The sequence below is a fragment of the Erpetoichthys calabaricus genome, chromosome 14 (genome assembly GCF_900747795.2).
Source record: "Erpetoichthys calabaricus chromosome 14, fErpCal1.3, whole genome shotgun sequence".
Classification (NCBI taxonomy): Eukaryota; Metazoa; Chordata; class Cladistia; order Polypteriformes; family Polypteridae; genus Erpetoichthys; species Erpetoichthys calabaricus.
This window is the reverse complement of record NC_041407.2, coordinates 108,132,179-108,155,490: the sequence shown is the minus strand read 5'-3', so window position 1 is coordinate 108,155,490 and position 23,312 is coordinate 108,132,179. Positions and strand designations below refer to the sequence as shown.

At 43.9% G+C, this 23,312-nt stretch overlaps 3 protein-coding genes across 4 annotated transcripts in view; 1 reads left to right on the top strand and 2 right to left on the bottom strand.

The window, feature by feature from the left end:
- Positions 1 to 711: 711 nt before the first annotated feature.
- Positions 712 to 11,416, bottom strand: LOC114664856 (somatotropin-like). 2 transcript variants are annotated; one of them, XM_028819152.2, is made up of 5 exons: positions 11,056 to 11,416; positions 10,309 to 10,463; positions 9,468 to 9,578; positions 4,948 to 5,109; positions 712 to 1,205 (listed from the first exon to the last, which is right to left on the bottom strand). In XM_028819152.2, exons 1-5 carry the CDS (start codon positions 11,063 to 11,065, stop codon positions 1,035 to 1,037), a joined length of 609 nt encoding a protein of 202 aa, XP_028674985.2. In that variant the 5' UTR covers positions 11,066 to 11,416; the 3' UTR covers positions 712 to 1,034. The 2 variants fall into 2 exon arrangements, with proteins under 2 accessions (XP_028674985.2, XP_051774887.1); XM_051918927.1 differs by lacking the exon at positions 9,468 to 9,578.
- Positions 11,417 to 15,831: 4,415 nt separating this feature from the next.
- gh1 (growth hormone 1) lies at positions 15,832 to 22,800 on the bottom strand. Its single transcript, XM_051936217.1, has 5 exons — positions 22,695 to 22,800; positions 21,416 to 21,570; positions 19,220 to 19,336; positions 17,390 to 17,551; positions 15,832 to 16,300 (listed from the first exon to the last, which is right to left on the bottom strand). Exons 1-5 carry the CDS (start codon positions 22,798 to 22,800, stop codon positions 16,100 to 16,102), a joined length of 741 nt encoding a protein of 246 aa, XP_051792177.1. The 3' UTR covers positions 15,832 to 16,099.
- myl4 (myosin, light chain 4, alkali; atrial, embryonic) overlaps positions 18,548 to 23,312 on the top strand; it is a 301,275-nt gene continuing 296,510 nt past the window's right edge. The window contains exon 1 of the mRNA XM_051918928.1: positions 18,548 to 18,556. The gene's annotated coding sequence lies outside the window, so the exon portion shown is untranslated. The remainder of the gene's footprint in view (positions 18,557 to 23,312) is intronic.

The following is a 23,312-nucleotide window of genomic DNA, read 5'->3' as shown; positions in this document are numbered from 1 at the left end:
TAACGCTTACAAGCTGCACAAAATATAATTTTATTATAAACACCCTCAGCACTCAACCACTACTTGTAAACTTGTTCCATTTGGAATACTGAGTAAAGATTTTTAATGGCAGGAAATTAAATCCATACCTCATTCTTCAATTTGCTTCCTGAAAATCTTGTCAAGCCTTTTCCTGCTCATGTAATTCTAACTTTAAATATAATGTTGAATTAGAAGCAAAGAAAAAGATGCTTTTCTGATGTAGAGTGGGCAACGTAGCAAATAAATATCACAAATCGTCTTCCACAAAACTCGTGGCATTAGGGAAAAAAATAATCGGTTTACTAAAACTCTCCAAACGTTTTTTTTTTCTCCTTTCTGGAATGTGAACAAAAGGGGCGGAGCTTCGTGCAAATTAGCATTTTATGCAAATGGAGGATAGTCCCGTATATAAAATCTGATTATCGTCGGGTAAATGAGCTTAGTTCAGACCCCCGTGACCCTGTGTTCGGATTCAGCGGGTTGGAAAATGGATGGATGGATGGAAATGAGCTTAGTTACGTTTTTTGATATCCTTTATTTCACCGGGAGGGAGGGAGATAGGCCCCTTAAAAGGTCATGCTAAAAGACTAACTCTGGAGCAAATGTGTATAGAGATGTATTTTGAGGATTAAAAACAGTTCCATTTGAAGTCAAACCTAAAAAAATAAGCAATGCCGTCAGTCCCTGAGGCGGATTATATTTCTGTTGAAAGATACTCCATTGCTTGCTTGTTTTGTCATCAATGAATTGTGTTAGTGTGACATCTAAGAAACTGAAGCTAACATAAGTAGCAAAAATGTAAGTCATGCCATCAGACGCAACTATTTTAAATTGCATCCCCATTAGAACATTTAAGTGTATTGTAACATATACAAAAACACCTCTGTTTTAAAAATCACACAGAATTGTATCCGTTATCTCTTTCTGGTATTTTTAAAGAAAAGGGTAAGCATAACATCACTCCATGCAGGGTGGTGGCTTCTCCAAGCGTCCCACAGAGTGCGGTGGTGGCTCTAAGCGAAGCGTTGGAATGTCACCAGATTCAGGTAGGTTGCCACTCTGTGGGCGTCTTTTCTAAAACAAGCCAAGAGCCCGGGCACTTTCATCACAGAGCCATCGGCTGGCAGGATGACCTCAAACTTGCTGTACGTGTCCATATGTCTGTCACTTCTCTTTTCAAGTACCTGTTTGGAAAAGGAAGCAAATACAGACATACTGCCTTAAAAAATAATATATAAATTTTTTTTTGTATTTTCAACTGTTAAGTCTTAGGTTTGCTTTAGTATTATTTTGTAATCAATATTTTAACACTTCCTTTATTTCTATCAGTTACTAGCGCCATCTATTGGTGAAATCTTTAAAAATCATATGAAAATTTCATTTCTTAATTAAATTCAATTAACATTGATCAATTAGAGAAACTGATTATTGATTCATGTATTGTCGCAGTTAAAAGAAGGATGATGATAAAAAAAAAAAAAAAAACTTATGTCAATTTAAAAGTACCAAGTCAAAGTGTTGCCTGTGAATTTTGTAGCTATAGGACTTTCAAAAATGGCCTCCCGGTGTCAGCGTGGACTTCCTCCCCTCTGTCCTCTGTCCCCTCTGGTGACACTAAATTGGCTTGTGTGTGTGGGAGAGACAATGGACTGGCATCATGTCCAGGGTTTGTTCCTGCCTTACACTCTATGCTATCTGTGATTGGTCCCAGCTGCCCCTAAACCACCAGTAAGGATCTGCACCAGTTTCTGTAAGGTTTGCCAGTTTGAATCCCTGTTACCTTCTACTCTACTGGGCCCTTAAGCTGCACTTATTCCAGGGGTACTGTACAATGGCTGACCCCAAGGGGTATATGAAAAATAGCAAATTCCTACTACAAGAAATAAAGAACAAAAAAGAAAATCCCTTGTCTGGACTGAGCGACTTAGACGGTGACACAAGAAGACTGAGTGGACATAAAGTGCCCACAATCTTCAGACTCGCAGTCTCTGTTTTGGACTCCTCATTTCAGATGTGATTCAGTTTGTATTTTCCAACTCCAGCTATATATTTTCTTAGCCTGCTTGTCTGGGCAGCTGAGGCCTGTGCCAACAAGCATCGGGTGCCAGTCAGGAACAACATCTGGTGAAATAGAGAAACAACTAAAGGACTTCTTCTGGTTACGTAGGAATAGTTGGCATTTGCAGCAGAGTGTTGATTAAAACACTTGGAAAGAAGATTTCAAATCCTAACTTTTAATATGCCGATAGAGATGTACATATAAGTGTGTGTGTGTGTGTGTGGTCTACAATAAAAAGTTAAAGTAGAACTATTCTTAGTTCCCAAATTACACATAAAGGAAAATTAACGTTGCAGAATCGTACACAAATATTAATAACAAAGCTGCAATACTGAAGGTGGTCACTAGATGGCACCATTGTAATTAAAGGCACTAATTGAGAAGCGTTTTACAGAGTTAATGAAATTATAAATTCTGAGTTAAGTTGTCTTTATAAAAACTGCAGAGACAATTAAAGTTCCCAAAAATGTAACATCATTATTTTCTGGTTCTTTACTCATTTAACTTTAACAAGGGAATCACTTATTGGTTCTTAGATAAACCTATACATGCAAATAATTTAATATGAACAGAACTTCACGTTAGTTCGTTTGCCGCCTACTATTTCTAAGGAGCTCTCTAGCTATTTGAAGTGCAAATACTTGAAACAACCAGGCTTCTTTCTTCCTGCTACCCCCAATACTTCACTCTTCAGAAGGCAGCATCTAAGTCTGTCCTACCGATGACTGAACTCCGCCTCCCAGACACCTGGACAGGGGCACCAGTCCATCACTGGGTGAACAGACTATAAGACCAGTTTAGCAACACCAATGCACCTCGCCGGCGTATCTTTGGACTGTGAAAGGAAACCCGCATGGAGAGCATGCAAACTCCAATCAGGACGTGACCCCGGGCCTCCTTCTGTCTGAGGCAGAAGCACTACCACAGTACCACCCTGCCACCCTAATCTCCATGTTGATACATTTATTTTTAGAAGGTTTTTGAGGTACTCTATTTTGAGGTTACAGAGATCACCACGTCACTGGTAATGTAAGGTAAGAACGAATGCCCAGACCAGGATAGTGGCACCAACACCCACTGAGCTAACCCACAGGTGGTTTGATAGGAAACTGAAACGCCAATAGAAAAGCACACACAGACACCACCTGGGCCCGGGTTAGAACCCTGAACTCGTGAAGTGCCCTCATGCCATCCATGTGCAGCTGGCTATTTAAACTACTAATCAGTTCGCCGTACTTTGGAAATCTGTCACCAAGTCAGTCCCCTCTTAATTGTCCCAGTTCTTTAATGGCACTCTATGGTTCTTTACTGGGTTGTGCTCTTGGCAAACCACCAATGCATTCTGGGAAGTGTTCTTTGCACATGACTTTGGTACGTTTGAGCTTTGAAAAAGTCCACTCTATAGGAAAACAAACGGAATGTGTGGTAGACCACCTAGCAGGACATAACTGATTAAGAAAGCCTCCGTTATTGTATGCAGGGGGAGTCATTTTAAAATCGGGATTTATTGGTGTTTCACAAACGTGTCACCATCTGTTCATAGTTATTTACTACATGCAGCCTGTTACGGATCTAAATAAATGAAAGTTCCTTCTGGAGCCTTCATGTGGGTGGGTCTGTTGGGAACTCTGGCACCTTCATTTTTTAAGAAAATGGGGTCCAACTACCCAAAGCCTTTTTGAATGTTAGGAAAATGATGGAAGAAATTGGAAACGAATCTGACCGTCTGATCTCTGGCAGCACTGCACCTGTTCACCGTGTTCATTCAGGTGTCCTTGCACTCCTTAGCTCTTGCAGAGAGATGTTCCAAACTTGGTGGCCCAACCAAACACCTGGCATGTCCCAACAAGGAACCGTCACCCTTCAAAATAAAGGTGCCAGAGTGGTTCTTCACAGCACCAGAACCAGTTTTGGTCCCACCCCCACCCCACCCAGAAGGTTCCAGAAGAAAAGAGGACTTTTATTTGTTTAGATCCTTCCATAAATGGCCATTAGTAGATGATAGCAGAACTTTGAAGTAGCAGTGTGGTCCTGATTCACAAAGGCTTTTGCTGCATACAATAACATATAAGTTCAGCTCTGTCTTGATCTGTTAGGTAGCCTACTCCATCTATCCATTCTCGTAACCTCCTTATCCATATTAAAGATGTCTGTTTTCTCCAATGTCCCCACCAGGGAGTGTCTCGGCACCCCAACGCCAGACCCAACTCAAACACAAGGCCGTTCTGAGTTGTCATTTTTTAACAGCTGTATCTTCATCTGCTTCAGTCCACCAACAATAATCAAATGGCAGCCCGACAGCTTCAGTCTCCTTCCCATCGTCATCGTCCTCCTCCTCCTCAAGTGTCGTCTTGCTCACCCCGGGTGTGTTTCTGGCATTGACACATTAGCCTGCCTATGCACTTCTGGGTCACACAGTGCCCTCTGGTGGATCGTTACTGGGTCGACCCCCCCCCCAATGACTCACAACTCCCAGGCAACCCTGCAAGTGTCCAAGTTGGCCACTGCCACCTCTTGTGCCAGGAGATGAATTGTCCATAAAAGGCCATTTCTCCCAGTCCTTCCTGATACTAACTGGGGCTTCGCTCAACTGAGTGGTGTGTCCACTCCAGTGGTCCTTCCATTACATCAACCCAGCCGGGTAAGAAATCCTCCTCTACCTCCATCAGGATGCCCGACCATCCTCTCTGGTACTTACACCACATGCTAGGAACCTTTTCAATGCCAAAAGAACCAACTTCACATTCAAGGGACTCTTTCCAGAATGAAATGTTTGTTAGGCAGTGGATGTATAAAGGACCACTCCTCCCAGTTAAGAGCCATTTTTGAGCCTTTAATACAAATACTTTTTCTTTTTTTTCCCTTACCCTCAAAGCAACTTGGATGCCTTCTTCAAGGTCTCTTAACTTCTCAAGGAGTCGATTTGAGAGAACATGAATATGTCTGTTGGTGATAAGGTGGCTCAGATTCTTCAAGGGGTTGATCCAAGACTGGATAATAATCAAAGAAAAGCAAAGCAACTCCACATCCTGTTCAAAAAAATAAATAAATAAAATCACGGAAAAATGGAACAATGGAAACACTGGAGAGTACCTTTTACTTTATATAGCGCCTTTCTGCCATGAGGCTCTGCACAAGAACACAGAGACAGAGAGGGCGATTTGCACCAGTGAAGTGACTCCAATGAGAGTACTGAACCCAAACCCACCTGGAGATTTAAAACCAACGCCTGAGCCACCATACTACACCGGTGCTCTGTCCAAGTGGTTCCTCTGAACTCATTAGTCGATTCAGAAAGTCTTCACATGTTCAACTGTCCTGTTTCAGCCTTGTCCTAAAATTGTTTAAATTCTATTCCTTGAATTGGGTCAGTGGCATCAAGAGGGTGGGCATCGGTGGCTTTAGCCTCTGATCTTTTTGTCTGCCCAGTCTGATGCAGAGCCTGATCAATGTGTTCTGCATACTGATAATATTACAGTAATGACTCCAATAGGAGGCGAAGGAAAAATCTGCTTTTCTGATATACCTGTAGTGTGTCTGGGCAACACATTTATTCAAGTATTATTTGTGTAGTAATTAAAAATCCGCTACCACAGCTACATAAAACCCAGGACGTTCGTAAAAAATCTATAGTGGCAGACGGCCGGGACCCATGCCCAGCCGGGAAGCCCCTTTGACACTGGATCCAGGGGAGCAGCAATGAGATGCACACTCTGTTCTCTGGACCACTTGGTGGCATCCCCCTTGGGTTGCATCGGGGCCACAATTGTGCTGCACCAGAGCTCATCCCTGTTGGGCTCCGTGGCCACCGCCAGGAGGAGCTGCACTATAGACATAGAATTACTAGATGCCCCATGACCAGCAGCATCGTACGTCAATGTCGCCGCCATATTTCGAGTGGCACTGCTGTGGAGTGAAGTAATGAATAATGTGCTGCTTGGGATTGTACAAACCACTGTACGCTCCAAACCAGATCCCGGGGGATTACATTTCATAGGTAAGGCTAAACAATTGTTTTGGTTATAATTGGCCATTAGAAAATCCCATTTTATAATCTTAGCACTCAGGGTCACCTTACAATAAAATTTAAACATTAGTAAAATTTAAAACGAGAATGATAAATCAAAAAGCAATAATTAGCAAACAAAGATAACTGGCAGTAACAGTGCAAAATTCACAATTGGTATGCCAGTTTGAAAAGACAAGTTTTGAGGGCAGTTTTAAAATGTGTTATTGAATCGAGTTGTTGTATATGAGAGGGAAGAGAATTCCCGAGTTGAGGAGCGCAATGAGAGATGCTCGAGCTCCCATAGAACTGAGTTTGATGTGCGGTACAGAAAGTCGAGCTGCAGATGAGGATCCGTGTGAGTGAGAGGAGTGTCAGTCTGTAGGAGATCAGTGAGGATGTGGAGAGCTTTAAATATTAAGAGCGGTATTTAGTATTGCATTTGGTCATTAACAGGGAGCCAGTGAAGTTGAGAGAAAATCGGTGTAATATGTTCAGTGGATTTAGAACAGCAGGTTATTATCCTGGCAGCAGAATTTTGAAGAAGTTGTAACTGGTAAGTTTTTGTGGGATGCCAGATAGAATAGCATTACAGTAATCTATACGTGAGGTGACTCGGGCATTAACCGATACTTCAGTACTGTGCTGCATAAGAACATGACAAAGTCTAGAAATGTTTTGGAGATGGAAGAAGGCAGTATAAGAAATGTTACTTCTATGGGAGGAATTATTTAATAAAAATATTAATTGCCATTATTACTGTATAAATGGATATAAATTGCATTTACATGATTCGACTGGGCAACACAGTGAATGCGGCGTCTCTCTCTATATGTCTATGAGCTGCACGGCTTCCTGAGCCTGTGTGGGCTGTAACACAGCCACACCCGTAATTGCAGCCTAATTAGGCCAATTACCACCTGGAGCACTTCCGGGTGGGCTATAAAAGGAGCCTGCAGCCACCACTCAAGGAGACAGAGTGACAAGGAGAAGGAGGAGGAGGAGGAGGAGGAGGAGGAGGAGGAGGAGAAGAAGAAGGAGAAGGAGAAGGAGGAGAAGAAGGAGCAGGAGCAGGAGCAGGAGCAGGAGCAGGAGAAGGAGAAGGAGGAGAAGAAGAAGCAGGAGCAGGAGAAGGAGAAGGAGGAGAAGAAGAAGAAGGAGCAGGAGCAGGGCTTGCCGGAAGAAGTGGTGGCGAAGGAAGACTTGCTATTTTTGTTGGTGCTTTGCTTGTCTGTGTTTTGGGGACTGTGTACTGCCCCACAGGTGAAGAAAAATAAATCTTTTTGTTTAGTGTCCACATGCTTCCATTGTCTGTCTGTGTTGGGGCTGCAATGGTGAAGCGCTTATCCTCACTATATATATAATATAATGTTGCATAGTTTACTGTCAAATAATGCAGAGAGTACGCAACACATGTTTTGCCCTTATTTGGGCTCATCAGGTGTACACACTCGCTGCACTGGCGCAATGTAAAGAGGCCTCGCCTCTAGCCCTGACGTCTGAGGTTCGATCCCTGAGAGGGGTGCAGTGAGTGTGTATGCCTGATGAGCCCAAATAAGGGTGAAACACGTGATCCATACTCTTTGAATTATTTGACAGTAAAATATGCAACATTCTATGATCTGCAACTGAGGGCACCATGGCGGATGTTTGCCAACTTGCAGACCAACCACAAGCGTTACCTGGTAGGTAACCACCCATACAATCGGATTGTGATTCAGACTACGACTGCCATGAATATATATAATTGTGTGTGTAATTATATATCTCTATATTATAATAAAAAAAAATCTTAGGTGTGTGTGTGCAATTATATATAATCTCTATAATAAAAAAAAATCTTAGGAAGAGAGATGAAATGTGACTTTCTCAGAGAGACCCTTTTGTGCCAAGAGATTTAACCAGGCCCGGGGCAGGAAATAAAAGACAGAGTAGATGACAAAGTAGAGTGTGGTAAAGAATTCAAAAACACATGCAGAGCAAGTCCGAAATAATGGAAGTACGACAATTTCAAAGTCTCAAAAAAGGAGAGTAAAAATCACATTAGCGCAAACAAACGTAGAGAAAAGCCAAGCAAAATGACACCTTTTATTGGCTAACTAGAAAGATTACAATATGCAAGCTTTCGAGGCAACTCAGGCCCCTTCTTCAGGCAAGTTTACATCTTGCCTGAAGAAGGGGCCTGAGTTGCCTCGAAAGCTTGCATATTGTAATCTTTCTAGTTAGCCAATAAAAGGTGTAATTTTGCTTGGCTTTTCTCTACATTCATAATGGCTAACACGGTACAGCACCCTAGTACCGCAAACAAACGGAAATTTATTACTCGATGAAATAACGGAACTGCAAAAAGAGATCGAAGATATTGTTCAGATTTAAAGTTTAAGTAGGAGGGAAAAGTAGTGTTTCTTCCCAATGAAGGGACGTATCCTCGAGAATCTGCTTTATTTGAAGTTAAACTAATTTGATTCAATATGATTTTAATTATGCCAAGGTAAATTACTTAAGCAATACATAATAGCAACAACTATGATTTTAGAGTATTGTGAGACCCCGGCACCAATCCCCCTCCCCAGCTGCGCTGTGCATTCGGTGCTGGTTGTTCGCAACATAAAGTTTGCAGGTTCACCACGTAACGTATCTGTCGGTCGAGGGTTGATGTGAAGGAACGTTTAACGCCGACATGTATCGACCTGCAGAGCCACAGCACCGTACGACACCGCAGTTACGCGCCAGCCGTTTCAGGGCAGAAGTGACATCACGGCGTGGAGCTAGACCTCGTTTACAGCTCGTCACAAATCGAACTGATTGTCACGCTAACCCCACAAAACTCTAACCTTAACGAAGCTGACCCCTAACATTAACCATTTGTCCAACACGTGAGCCATTGTAACCAGTAACTTTAACTTCTGTCCTGTAACTGCTGAATAGACCTGCGGTGACTTATGGCGCTCTGGCTCTGCAGTTGGATATTACTGGGGACAGGGGACCGTCCGCTGACCTGGCCTTGTGCTGACTTTCTGTAGTCTCTCCTCCAGAATGAACCTGTTTGATGAAGGATGCTATCTGAAGAAGGGAGCTAAGGACGAGTCAGCGTCACAGCTTCATGCTGTGTGTCCGAGTGCTAATGTGACAGCTCCCGTTTGGTTAAATGTCCAAGACTGTTCCTGTCTTCACAACAATAGTACTAATTTTCTCGGAATCATGGACTCGCCTACCTCTCTTTTTTGCACATTACCGTATATATTAACTTAAAAGTGGAAATCCTCGCTGGTTTTCTTCAGTGCGCACAGATTAAAATGAACCGATTCTGTGTCGAGCAAAGGATCGACGAGGAAACGCTCGTCTCATTAAAAGAACCGAGATGTTCAAGCGTGTACTCACCGATTTCTGTAAGGTTTCTTCTTTGTTTCTCGGCGCCTGGATTGTGGCTGAGGAGCAAAGTGCAGGTTTTTTACTGGAATGGCGTTTCTCCTGAGGAACGTAGGTCCGCTCCTATAAAATAAACGGTATGCACATTTTACATTAAATATTTTTAAAAGTTGTCATTTGTACCAGGCTAAAGTATAGATTTTTTTCTAACCCGCGGTCGCGTGTTTCCTGGTGGGTGGAGCCTATTCCAGCCGGCATAAGGGGCAAAGTAGGAACAAACCGTGGACTAGGTACCAGACCATCGCAGGGCACAGGCACACACACACACATAAGCCCACACGGGCCAATTTTACTGTCGTCAATTTACCTAACATGTGTCTTTGGACCCTGAGAGGAACCCTAGGCAGACACAGGGAGAACGTGCAAACTCTGGTCAAATAACCACTGCGCCACCGTGCTCCCCACGCCCAGCCCCCAAACCCCCATGCATCATATGTTATATACAAATTATAGGCTGATTCCATACTGGAGTTCTTGTATAAACGGGGCGTAAGAACACCGTCTGTGATCGATCAGTTGGCAGTTCCAAACCGGCTAGGCCTTATGGCGTATATACTCTGATATGCAGTGCAAGTCGAGGAACTTGTTACGGAGAGCAGCAGTATAGTGCGCAGCCCTCCTAGAAATCAGTAAAAAGGCCGCTTGCGGCAGATTTGTCGCTACTTCGTGCAGGGGGCAAATACAACACCGCGTGGTATGCACGTATTCAAAGCGCATGTCAAACAATAAAAACGGGAAATACATATTTCGTTTATTCTAGAAGAAATAAAGTTCAGGTTATCAAAGTACATACAAACTCCTTGTAAATGGCTGTGGCGAGGTGGTGCAAATGGCGGGCTCTTGGTACCAAGTTCCTGAAGACCCTGGTGAGCTTCATCTTCGGAGCATCCCCCATGTGGCCCAATGAATTTAGAATCGCCACAAGTGAAATGGCGAAGAGCATAACTCCTGAAAAAGGAAAAAAAAAGCGCACAATAAGTGACCCGGGCAACTCCACAAAGAGCCGACATCACGATTTACTCAGTCCTACTCCTAAGTCCATGACCCGCTGATGGCTGTCACTCGTCCACTTTTACCTTCCCTCCCAGGAACCGACTCATTTGAAGAAGTCTGGACGGCTACGGTCCGTGATCTGTGTGACGGGGGTGAACTGCTACGCCATGGAGTCGCGTCATTCATAACCGTCTATATAGTCCCTCTGGTATATAGTAATAGAATTTCAAACGCCTGTCAGGCTGGCACTCATCTCCTTGGACTGCATTTGAGTACAGAACGTTGATGCCGGATTTCCGTCTTCTAAACTGTTCGTAGACGAAGGCTTACCCGATCCTGTGCTGCGGCGAAGTGATGTCAGTAAAACCGGACCATCAATGGAAGAACAGGACTTCCAGGTCTGGCACGGATCGCAGGCTAACAATTAAGAAACTGCAACGGGACAACAGAAGTCTGGAGTAGCCCCTCGATCGATACCTATCAATCAAATAGTGCCATCCGTCCATTCATCTGGCACTTATGACCCCTGGATATGATTGGCCCCTACCTGGCTTCATCTTTCTTTTAGTTTCTTCTGTATTCTCTTTGGCAGGAGTTCACTCGCTGAAACCGCACTGTCAGGAAAAAAGATGCGCTTCAGAAGTGTTTCGCCGTTTCCATCGATCGCTACGCAACAACACGAATTTTCAAACAATTAACACGCCTGGCATCTATCGCACACGGGCATTCCAACGAGCATCAACGGCTGCTTGGCAAAGGGCAACAAATTCTATATGAGCGGCATACAGAAAGTGCCCGCTAAAATATGCCACCGTTAGCTGCTGAAAACCTCGGCGGTGTTTTATCCTGATGTGCTCGTCGATGTTGCGCCTTATGGTAGCTCGTGTTTAACACGCGGCTCCGTACTCCCTGGTCTGTCCCGTCAGTGTCCCCGAGTATTCCATTTCGCATAATGGGCCAAACATTGTAGGATGGGTGAGACTAAACGGAGGAGTCTTCAAACTCAGGTTATGTTTCTGAAACCAACAGGCTATTGGAATAGGATTGGGCTGTCCAGACTCTGTCAGGTGGTTTCAAAAATGTTATGGAAACTGGTTGGCCATGATTTCAAGGTAATAACGAATGAGGTCATGGAACACATCAAAGGGCACGTGCTCTAGCCAACCATCTTTTTATCTTGCTCATTCATGACAGGGTGGTAGGGCAGCTGGAGCCTATCCGAGCAACCAAAGTGAGTAAGGCAGGAATGTCTCATCTTTGGAAATTAGGAACAAACCCACCTTAACAAAAGAATAAGTGTCCATGGATCTGTCTCTGTGTCTGTCTGGTTGCTATATGTGTCTGTCTTTCCAATAGATGGCACATCAGAAACGTTAACACTGCTTTTATGAATCCTATACCAAATAGCATATAACAAAGACATATGCATTGCATTTGTCATTCCAACAGATGGCTCCTCACAATCCCATACCAAATTGCATAAAACAGAGGCATTTAACATAGGCATAGACAGGCAGTGTGGTGTAGTGGTTTAAGGCTTCGGACTTCAAACCCTGTTCAGATCTTCATGCTGACACTGTGTCACCATGAGCAAGTCACTTGACCTGCCTGTGCTCCAATTGGAAAACTAAAAGGCCAATTGTAACCAGTTGTATAATAAATGTTGGAAGTCTTCTTGGATGAAAGTGTTGGCCAAATAAGTAAATGTAAATAACAGGGACAGATGCACTGCATTTGTCATTCCAGCAGATGGCATATCACAATCTCATACCTAATGGCATATAACTGAGACATATGTATGGCTTTTCCAACAGATGGTTCATCATGAACTTTAACATTGCTTTTATGAATTTTCTACCAAATGGCATATAACGGAGACCTACACATTGTATTTGTCATTCCAGCAGACGGCACATCATATACATTAAGGCTGCTTTTGTGAATTCCATTCCAAATGGCCTATAATAGAGAGACACTGCAAATGTTAACTGTGAGGTCTACATCGATTTACTTAGATTTCAAACCATCTTAGACGAGTAGCACAGCTAGGATCAATAAAAAGTATTAGCAAATGTTATAAAGTGGAATGTTCCAGAAATCGGTGGGCAATTTAAACTGGCATGATCAAAGATGCAAAATTGTGATGAAGCCAGCAGAATAATACTGTAAGCAGAATTGAAAAATAGCCATTTGATAATTGTGATTTGTGAGACTAATTATGTTGGCGTGCATGCAGCTGAAGTAAGGACAGCTCGTGAGGGCAGATGTGCTCCATTGGGGTCTTTGAAGAGCACAGTCCATATATGACATAGCTGGCAGTCCCTCATACCTGGTAACTGTCACAAATAGCTCACTGAATATGTGACATGTGTGAACATTTATGGCTTGTCAGGGAACATGAAGCCAGAATATATCTGCAAGAAGAAGCCCCCCTGTGCTCCTCTGAAACGGAGATTCAGTCGTGAAGGACACCCACTAAACTGGCCGATGAGTTCCAGTGGCTCCTCTTCGGTTGTATTTGAATGTTTAAATGATTATGCCACACTGTATACTGCGCGTGAATGCATTTTGAAGCAAGTTAAATAGATATAAATACTTTTGTACCACAACTCTGATAGTGCCCCAGGTTTTCATTCTAACCTGCTCCTTAATTAGTGACCAGTTTTTGCTGCTAATTGCCTTCTTTTTGCATTATTTTAATGGACTTGTTTTATTAAGATTCAGTCCTCTGAATTACTTAATTTTTTTCCTTTAACAGTACCCAACCAAAAAATATGAGATGTGAAGTGAGCTAAACAGAAGACCAGCTAACTTCAACTCAAACTCCAACCAGTTTCTTAATTAGAAGCCAATTCTTGTTGTTAATTAAACCCATTATTTAATTCCCTAGCTTGTTGGTGCTCTCAATCTGCCACAGAAGACATTTCAAATGCTATTTATTTATTTATTTATTTTTTGTGGACCTGAACAGACCCACATTATTGAGAAACTTCGCCTTTTTTTATTTTCAGATATTGTATGATGGACACTGGCTAGCTGGTCACGTGTTTGCTCGTTTTGTATCTCCTTATTGTTTGACTGCTAGGACAAATCGAAAGCAATTAAGGGGCCTGAGTCAAGAGTAAGTCAGTTCCATCCATCCATCCATCCATTTTCCAACCCGCTGAATCCGAACACAGGGTCACGGGGGTCTGCTGGAGCCAATCCCAGCCAACACAGGGCACAAGGTAGGAACCAATCTCGGGCAGGGTGCCAACCCACCGCAGGACACACACAAACACACCAAGCATACACTAGGGCCAATTTAGAATCGCCAATCCACCTAACCAGCATATCTTTGGACGGTGGAAGGAAACCGGAGCGCCCGGAGGAAATCCACGCAGACACGGGGAGAACGTGCAAACTCCATGCAGGGAGGACCCGGAAAGCGAACCCAGGTCCCCAGGTTTCCCAAATGCGAAGCAGCAGCGCTACCCACTGCGCCACCATGCCGCCATAAGTCAGTTAAAGTTAGAGGACAAAGATGGTAATTAGTAGCAAAAATTGATCACTAATTTAGAAAAGGGTTAGAATGAAAACCTGTAGCCACGGTAGCGCTCCAGGACCGGAGTTACAGACCCCTGTCGTAGAAATGCAGCTCCTTCAGTAACCAAAGCGGAAATACAGTAGTAAGAAAAGAACACATTCCCAGGGCGAGAGCGCCCTCTGCTGGGTACAAATATATTATTTAAACCTTTACTCGCGCTGATGTATTTTGTATACCGATCTCGGTTATTTTTGTCCAACGTACTTTTACTCGAACTTACCGGCAACATCCTCCGCTTGATTCACTACAAGTGCAGTGTCGCAGTGTTTTCCCTTCAGTGCCCGCAGCCGGTTTTATGAGTGGATGCCCAGTCTCTAGTTTCATGTGTCGCATTTGGTACACCGCGCTGGTACTTATGACAACGATGAGATGTTCTTCTTGAAACGACTTTGTCTGCTAAGAACATTCAACAACTAAAGTGAAATGTGATCCGTGTGAAAATCCTGCAGTGGATCAAAATGTGACCAATGAGCACCGGAGAAGTGGATCAAGTTTATTTTCAGATAGTCCTAGTCCATCCATCCATCCATTTTCCAACCCGCTGAATCCGAACACAGGGTCACGGGGGTCTGCTGGAGCCAATCCCAGCCATCACAGGGCACAAGGCAGGAACAAATCCCCGGGCAGGGCACACAAACACACACACGACAATTTAGGATCGCCAATCCACCTAACCTGCATGTCTTTGGACTGTGGAAGGAAACCGGAGCGCCCGGAGGAAACCCACGCAGACACGGGGAGAACATGCAAACTCCACGCAGGGAGGACCCGGGAAGCGAACCCAGGTCTCCTTACTGCGAGGCAGCAGCCCTTATACTATTCAGTAATATGTTAATAGATTACATTAAAACATGTTCAATTTTAAAATTATTACATTTTATCCATCCATCCATCCATCCATTATCCAACCCGCTATATCCTAACTACAGGGTCACGGGGGTGTGCTGGAGCCAATCTCCGCTAACACAGGGCGCAAGGAAGGAACCAATTCCCGGCAGGGCACATGCGCGCGCGCGCACACACACACACACACACACACCAGAGACAATTTGGGATCGCGAATTCACCTAACTAGATTGTCTTTGGACTGTGGAAGGAAACCGGAGCGCCCGGAGGAAACCCACGCAGACACGGGGAGAACCCGGGTAGCGAAGTCCCCTTACTGCGAGGCAGCAGAGCTACCACTGCGCCACCATGCCGCCCTTATACTATTCAGTAATATGTTATTAGATTACATTAAAACATGTACAATTTAAAAATTATTACGATATTTTATATTACAATGTCACAGCGTGCATATAAATAGCAATTTTAACACGCGCGAGTACTTGTGAGCCGATAAATGGTGCGAGTAGTTAAGGGTTAAAACAACCTGGAACTTTTTTGTTGTACACGGAATATAACATTTGATAAGGTGCCACACGAGAGGTTGGGCATCAAACTAAAAGAAGTGGCAGTTCGGGGAGTGGGGTGTAGAAGGGTGCACAGCTGGTTCAGACACAGAAAGCAGAGGGTGATGGTGTGAGGAACCTTTTATCAGAACTTTATCACAAACTGCAAACCTTTTTTTCAAAGACCCAACTTCATCTTCGAAGACGCCCCCTCGGTCCTTTTGTCAAGCAATGGGGACCACACGGAGCATTCACGTGCCATTTTAGAAGCGGGATTTGTCAAAGTGTAAACGTGCTTTAAAAAAAGTCACGACTTTGGGTTAGCATAATGAATGAGGGACCGCAGTGGAGTTTATAACATATGCTTTATTGAAAACCGTAAATGAAATATTTGCGTCTTTGAGCACAGCGCTTAGTGTTAATGAAAAATTCAAACGGTGCATTTTACTTCCACCATTCTTAAACACTATGACATATATACAGATTTAAAAAAACAAACATATTCTATTGTAAAAGGTACATTAACATGAAAGTAAATATCATTCTCGTCACTCGTGTCTTTCTTGCCCAAAAAATAAGAATAACGGTGAGTAGACGTGCGCGCGCATCTCCTCCTACAGCGTGCAGTTACTCTCGACAAAGCGCCGGCACTTCATGAGCTTCAGGTACGTCTCCACTTTGTGCATGTCTTTCTTGAAACAAGCCAGCAGCCCATAATTTTTCATCAAAGAATCGTCGCTCCGGAGGTTGACATCAAATTTGTCGTAGGTGAGTCGGAGCAAAGGGGAGCCTCTGAAACCCACGTCTTCGAGTTCCTTGGTTACGGGGAGAAAGAAAATCCGATCAAACAGACATATAAATAGATAGAACTTTCTATAGCGGCCCATCCCTCACTCTGACGCAGGAAACCCTTCCCAATGATCTTTCATATGGTCCAAGTATTTTCTTGAGTGTTGTTTTAAAACACCTTGAGTTATTTTGTAAAGAGACCTTTTTAAAAAGAAGCCAAAACAATAGAAAATGGTTGTCTGGTTGATAAAGAGGAGCTGCTTCCAAACTTGATGATCTAGCTCTTAAACGTTGGCGCCCATTACTCTAACAATTGGGTTCCCACAACCATCATCTACATAAAAGATCAAGAAAGAACCTTTATTAATTCCAATCTGAAACCACTTCTAGAATTAGCCATGAATGGACGATAACCATCCATCCATTATCCAACCCGCTATATCCTAACTACAGGGTCACGGGGGTCTGCTGGAGCCAATCCCAGCCAGCACAGGGCGCAAGGCAGGAACCAATCCTGGGCAGGGTGCCAGCCCACCTCAGGGCACATGCACACCCACATGGGACAATTTAGGATCGCCAATGCACCTAACCTGCATGTCTTTAGACTGTGGGAGGAAACCACGCAGACACGAGGAGAACATGCAAACTCCACGCAGGGAGGACCCAGGAAGGGAACCCAGGTCTCCTAACTGTAAGGCAGCAGCGCTACCCACTGCGCCACCGTGCCACCTAATGGACGATAACAGATCAATGAAATCCCAAAGTGAGTCTGACTTTCCAAGGACATCTCCAGCTCGGTTCCGGCTTTCTTGGTATCCTGCTAGACATGACAGGCTTCTGTTGTTTCCACATACTAGCAACTTTTTCAAATCAACTTCGTATGCAGAGACCCCCTTCCCAGAAAGAAATGGTTCTTTATCAAGCTTTGGCTCCTTAAGGAACCTTGCCATCGAGTGAAGGGCCCACTTACAGGACCAGGATTTTCAAAGGTGTTCAGACCTTCGCTCAACCAGCCTGAACCTGGGGCCGATCGATCAACTAAATGCCGACAGTGAGTTGCGTTTAACAGAATACACTTCCTCCTCCTCTTCCTCCTCCTCTGTTGTGTTCCTCACCTTCAAGAGGACCATGATGCCTTCCTCGAGGTCCTTCAGCTTCTCAAAGAGTCGATCGGAGGTGCTGAAGACGAGACTGTTGGTGAAGACGCGGCTCAGAGAGCCCAGGGGGCCGATCCAAGACTGGATGAGAGCCAAAGAGAACCGAAGGAGCTCCACATCCTGGGAAGTACAGAAGGGGGACAATGACGGGGACACTTGACCTTTAATGATTCTACAGAGCTACTAAATGCTCAGCATGCAAAAGGAGGACCATTTTAAAACCTGTGACTGTATTTAGGAAACCCGCTCCTTTATTTGCGCGCGCATTTATTCGGCGGTCAATTGAGGTCGCCCTTTTGAAGGTCGCCTTTATGAGCGTGCCCTTATTGACGGATACTGAGCTGCTGCTGCTACTACAGTAATGCTTCGTATCCATATGGGAAAACTGAAATGGGGACATAATGGTCTGCCTATTGGCAGCTTTCTGGTGGCACCCACTGTGGTTCTGCTCATCAAAGTGAATTCCGAAGATGAAACCGGAAAAAATACGGGGTCGAAACCAAACTGGTTTTTCACCAAGCTGGGGACGGGAGATGAGAATTGGAACTGAAGGACAGAAAATAAACCAGAAATCCGAGAGCAAATTATACAGAGGAAAAGTCCATCCATCCATCCATTTTCCAACCCGCTGAATCCAAACACAGGGACACGGGGGTCTGCTGGAGCCAATCCCAGCCAACACAGGGCACAAGGCAGGAACCAATCCTGGGCAGGGTGCCAACCCACCGCAGGACACACACAAACACACCCACACACCAAGCACACACTAGGGCCAATTTAGAATTTGCCAATCCACCTAACCTGCATGTCTTTGGACTGTGGGAGGAAACCGGAGCGCCCGGAGGAAACCCACGCAGACACGGGGAGAACATGCAAACTCCATGCAGGGAGGACCCGGGAAGCGAACCCAGGTCCCCAGATCTCCCAACTGCGAGGCAGCAGCGCTACCCACTGCGCCACCGTGCCGCCTCCAGAGGAAAAGTCTTTTTAGTTTTATCCAATCATGGGTACCAAAACACGATGCATACGGTGACCTTTTTATAGGGGCACGCTGATGATGTCACACGGGCGTGCTACTTGGGGACTCTGAGGTGGCTTCAGGAAAAATCACAAAAGAGTGTCACCCGTCGATATTCAAAATGGTGCAGAAATAAGACGCCAAAAAAAATATTAGAATTGTTTTCTGTAACCTAAGAAACCTCAAAATGGCCACCAATAAGTCTTATAAACTCACCCAGGGAGTGCAAAAAAATGAATAAAGAAGCCATTCATAACTACTGTTAGATAATAAAAAGAGACGGAGAGATTGTTAGAACTGTATTCATCTCCAGGATGAAATTTTTTTTTTTTTACAGAAATTCGATAAACGGGGATGACATGGGCAGCCACCCAGAACAGTAGGGGGCGCCCTCACCAAAAAAAAAAAACTGGAGTTGGGCATGACAGCCTGAGCTGCTCCATTACGTAACTAAAGGGGTGCCAGTTTTTTTTTGGGGGGGGGGTCTGGGGGAGAAGCAAGGTCTTCAAAGTCTAAAACTGACCTGCTATGGACACCAAGGGGCTCATCCCGTTACCCAGAAATCCTGGGGTTCCAAATGGGCTTTGGCCGGCACTGTCGACACATATATGGAGTTGAGTCTATTTTGCAGTGCCTCTTGTTTGCTTACAAACTCCAAATTAAATACACAACTGATGTAGGAAAAATTTTTTAATTTAAATTAGTCCTTTTTTTTTTTTGTTGTTTTTTTTTTTTTTAAGCCTGTGTTAACAATTAACAAATCTACTCACAGATCTCTGCTGAGCTTCATCTTTGCCTGTAGGTGCTGGGATTGTCTCTGAGTAGCAAAAAGCTGAGGGGGAGTTTTTGCTGGAATGGCGTTGCTCATCTGGGACATAGGTGCGTTCCTACGAAGTAGATAGATAGACAGAGAATACTTTTATATGTCACTTTTATATATATTACAACACACCAAACATCTGGTTTACACTGAAAAAAGTATAACATTGATGTTGTTCATTCAACGTAAATTTTCTCTTTCAATCAACTGAAGATTAGTCATTTAGTGTTGTAGCTTGAAATATTTGGTTTCAGATCTCAGTAAAAGTAAAAAAAAAAATTGTTTCTACCAAAGTAAGTTATGGTGGAAGGAATAAACGGAGAAATCCTATTTCAGTTAACTTAATATTTTAGTTTGTTCGTGTGCTGTGTTTAAGGGGCCTTTTGTATATTCTTCCGGTCGAACTGTCCAGCGTGCTGGCTTTCCAACTGCCAAAAAAGAAGAACAACTTAAAAAATAGATTTAGTATAAAACAAGTGAATTGCACCCAATCACTCTAAATGATTTGCCTCAACTTAAAATTGTGGGATCAATAAGCTAAAAAGAATTCTATTGGTTCAAATTAAAAATATTAAGTGTGAATCATCACATTTTTTTTTTTTCAGTGCAGATGATAAGAGAGCTGCTGCTGTCAGTGAAAATCAAGATGTGGTCGGACCTGCCCAGATGCACCACAGGTTTACATTTGCTCCATTTGGAAAGAGCAGGTCCAGCCTGAGGTGTCCACCGATGGAAACTGGCGATTAGAAGTTTGTTCCTTCTAAAGTGACCAGTGTTCTGGGGGTCAGAATGACTCCTCATTAGAGTGTTGGTAGCAATGTGACTCATTTCTGTACTACAATATTGAACATGTGTCCTCTTTTCTTCTGAGTCGGTACTGATACATTCTATAAAACGTAACACACCTTATATAACAGACCCAATGGGGTCTATGTCACCTAACACACCACCCCACTTGATGAAATGATCAAATCTCCAAGTATCCAAAGTGGACCACCTCTGCTTGTTGAGACAATCAAGTGAGTCTCCATGGACCAAAATGGCCAAGGGGGACCCTCCACTAGTGCTTGTTTTCCCCACCGAATTCAAGAGTAGGAAATCCAAGTCTACGTTAAGAGACTTTGGGTCCGTGTGCTACGTGGTTACAAGTATGATCAATTCTTTGTTATGGAGCACCTAGGGTGTCTGTGGGGGTCTTAATCTGGGCTTGGTTCCTATCCACTTATACAAAAATATCACTAAAGTGCTCCATCTGCTTGGCATCCTGTTCTCCTTATCTATGGTTCTTTGTGTGATTGATTAATTCCTAACATTTGCGTGAAACATTGTTTGCATCTGAAAGTCATTATCAGATATTTATTTATTTTATTTTTCCCTGTTATTTACTCCAAAAAAAAAAAAAAAAGCGGTGAGAATCCCAGAGGGACTTGGTTCAAGTGGGGTGCCAGTCCATCATTTTCTAGAAAAATCCCAAAATAAAGGGGCCAAAGTTGTCCTTCTGAGTGACACCATAGAGGGGGAAACCTGTTTGGCTCCCCAAAGAACCATAGATATGAAGGTTCATGTTTATTTAGACCCACAACGGGTTCCATTTAAAGCTATAAACAAGATGATTTGCGAATTCTCGGTTGCTTTCTGATTTCATATGGGAGTCCTGCTGCATTTTCGGTCATCTGGGCTTTCCAGATGTGTTGTGCCCTACTAGGTACCTACTGATGTCTGTTTTGTCCTCCTGTTTAAGAAACATTTCAGAGCCAACTTCATATGCAAAGATCCCTCCACAGAATGAAAGCGAATCTACAAAGAGCTGTAGTGTCGGAAGAGAAACCTGCCATTTTAGAGTTTGGGCCAACTTAGAATGCCCAGCTCAGTCTGCCCTACGTGTTTAAAGTGTGCCAGTTAAAGCTTTAGACTTCAAACCCCACTACTGACCCTCTGACCCTGAGCAAGTCACGTGAACAACAAAAGGAAAGCCAGACTGGTAAATGGTAAGTATGGCTGGAGGAAGGACCAGCTGCCAACAGTGATCAGACCTGCCATTTGAACCCAGTACCCTTCAGCTGCCAGGCAGTAGAGCTACGCACTACGCCACCGTATGCCATACATAACACAAAAACGAAAGAAAAAAGTAAAGACGTGCACATACGAAGTCCCGGTAAATGTCTGCGGCGAGCTGGTGCAGGTGCTGCGCTCTGAGCACGGCGTTTGTGAAGAAGCTGGAGAGCGGAATCGTCGGATAGGCTCCCGTGTGCTCCAATGAGGTTAAAGCCAGCGTGAGTAGAAGCGGGCACAACCGAAACCCTGAAAAGGAACACAAAAAAAAAAATACAAAACAAAAGTTAGTGAGACAGTCGCGTTCAGAAGTGAGGCTCAGCGGCGCGTCTCCGTGAATGGAGACTTCGTAATGAAACTGCAGAAGAGTTTTAGCGGCGCATCAATGAAAGTGGATTGTAATGTTGGCGCTCCACCACACGGGGGAGTCCAGACTTGCTTCTTGAAAAACATCAGTAAGGTATTTGTAATCTGCGGTGGGTTGGCACCCTGCCCAGGATTGGTTCCTGCCTTGTGCCCTGTGTTGGCTGGGATTGGCTCCAGCAGACCCCCGTGACCCTGTGTTCGGATTCAGCGGGTTGGAAAATGGATGGATGGGTGGGTATTTGTAATGCATCAGGTAAACGGTATTTAGCATATTTTGAACGTAGAAAAATATCGATTTTACAGAACTTGACTGTAAAGAAATAATGAAATGTATTGTTTAAGATATACAGTACAGGTAATTTTCAGTAGAACATAAGGTAACTTTCCTTTTTTTCAGAAAAGGTCTTTTACTTTCACCATATTTTTACCGTTAAATTTACTGAAATTTTTTAGTGTATCCATCCATCCATTATCCAACCCGCTATATCCTATCTACAGGGTCATGGGAGTCTGCTGGAGCCAATCCCAGCCAACACAGGGCGCAAGGCAGGAAACAAATACCCCCCCCCCCCCCCCCCCCAAGCATACACACTAGGGACAATTTTAGGATCGCCAATGCATCTAACCTGCATGTCTTTGGACTGTGGGAGGAAACCCACGTGGGGAGAACATGCAAACTCCACGCAGGGAGGACCCAGGAAGCGAACCCAGGTCTCCTAACTGTGAGGCAGCAGCACTACCACTGTGCCACCCTCAGTAAGGTGTAAGAATTAAATAATAAACTGAATAAACGCAAATGCGGTCAAGGAGCCGCTCTCTCTCTCTCTCTCATGTCGTTTTGAGCAGGTCCCACCTGGCAGTCAGTCCCACTTCAGGGGTCCTCGTTAGATGCCTCACCTTTACCAGTCCCACACTTCTTCCTTCATTATGAATGCCAATCGTACTTCTCCCCAAACATAAAGCAAAAGAAGTAAAACTTTGACACAGAACCCCCCCTCCGGCTGTACCTGGTGTCATTTTTGCCTGCTGATGCTTTGATTTTTCTTGCTTGTTGAATGCGATGAGTTTGATGGTCGGACTCGTGCATGGATCTTCCTTTTTATACGTTGACATCTTTTGCATATAGTAAGTGTTTTTGGAATGAGACACCTTTCCAGCCTTTCCATTCATGCACACAAAACAAACCTTATCGTCCATAAATACATAACGACATGAGCGCTAAATAAATTCAGCATGGGACTGACATTAGGATGGACATCTCGGGTGACTTGCCAGGTAAAGGCCAACAAATCCTACGTGTGTGCCTGTCATCTGTGCCCACGTATGTCATTAAAATTTACTGGAGAGGTAAAAGCAGTCAAAAGTGTCATTTTAAGAGGGACAGACTGATAGACATGAAAGGCGCTTTATCACTCTTTAAAAGTAGCAGTTCTTTAATGGCATTTCCAGGGCCATCTTAACCACCATCATAGGCCCCTGGGCAAAGTAGTGCACTGGGGGGGGGTCTCTGTTTTAATAATAATAATACATTTTATTTATATAGCGCCTTTCCCATGCTCAAGGCACTTACAGAATATAGTAAAGAACGGCAGCATATACAGTATATAGCATTGTACAAACCAGAT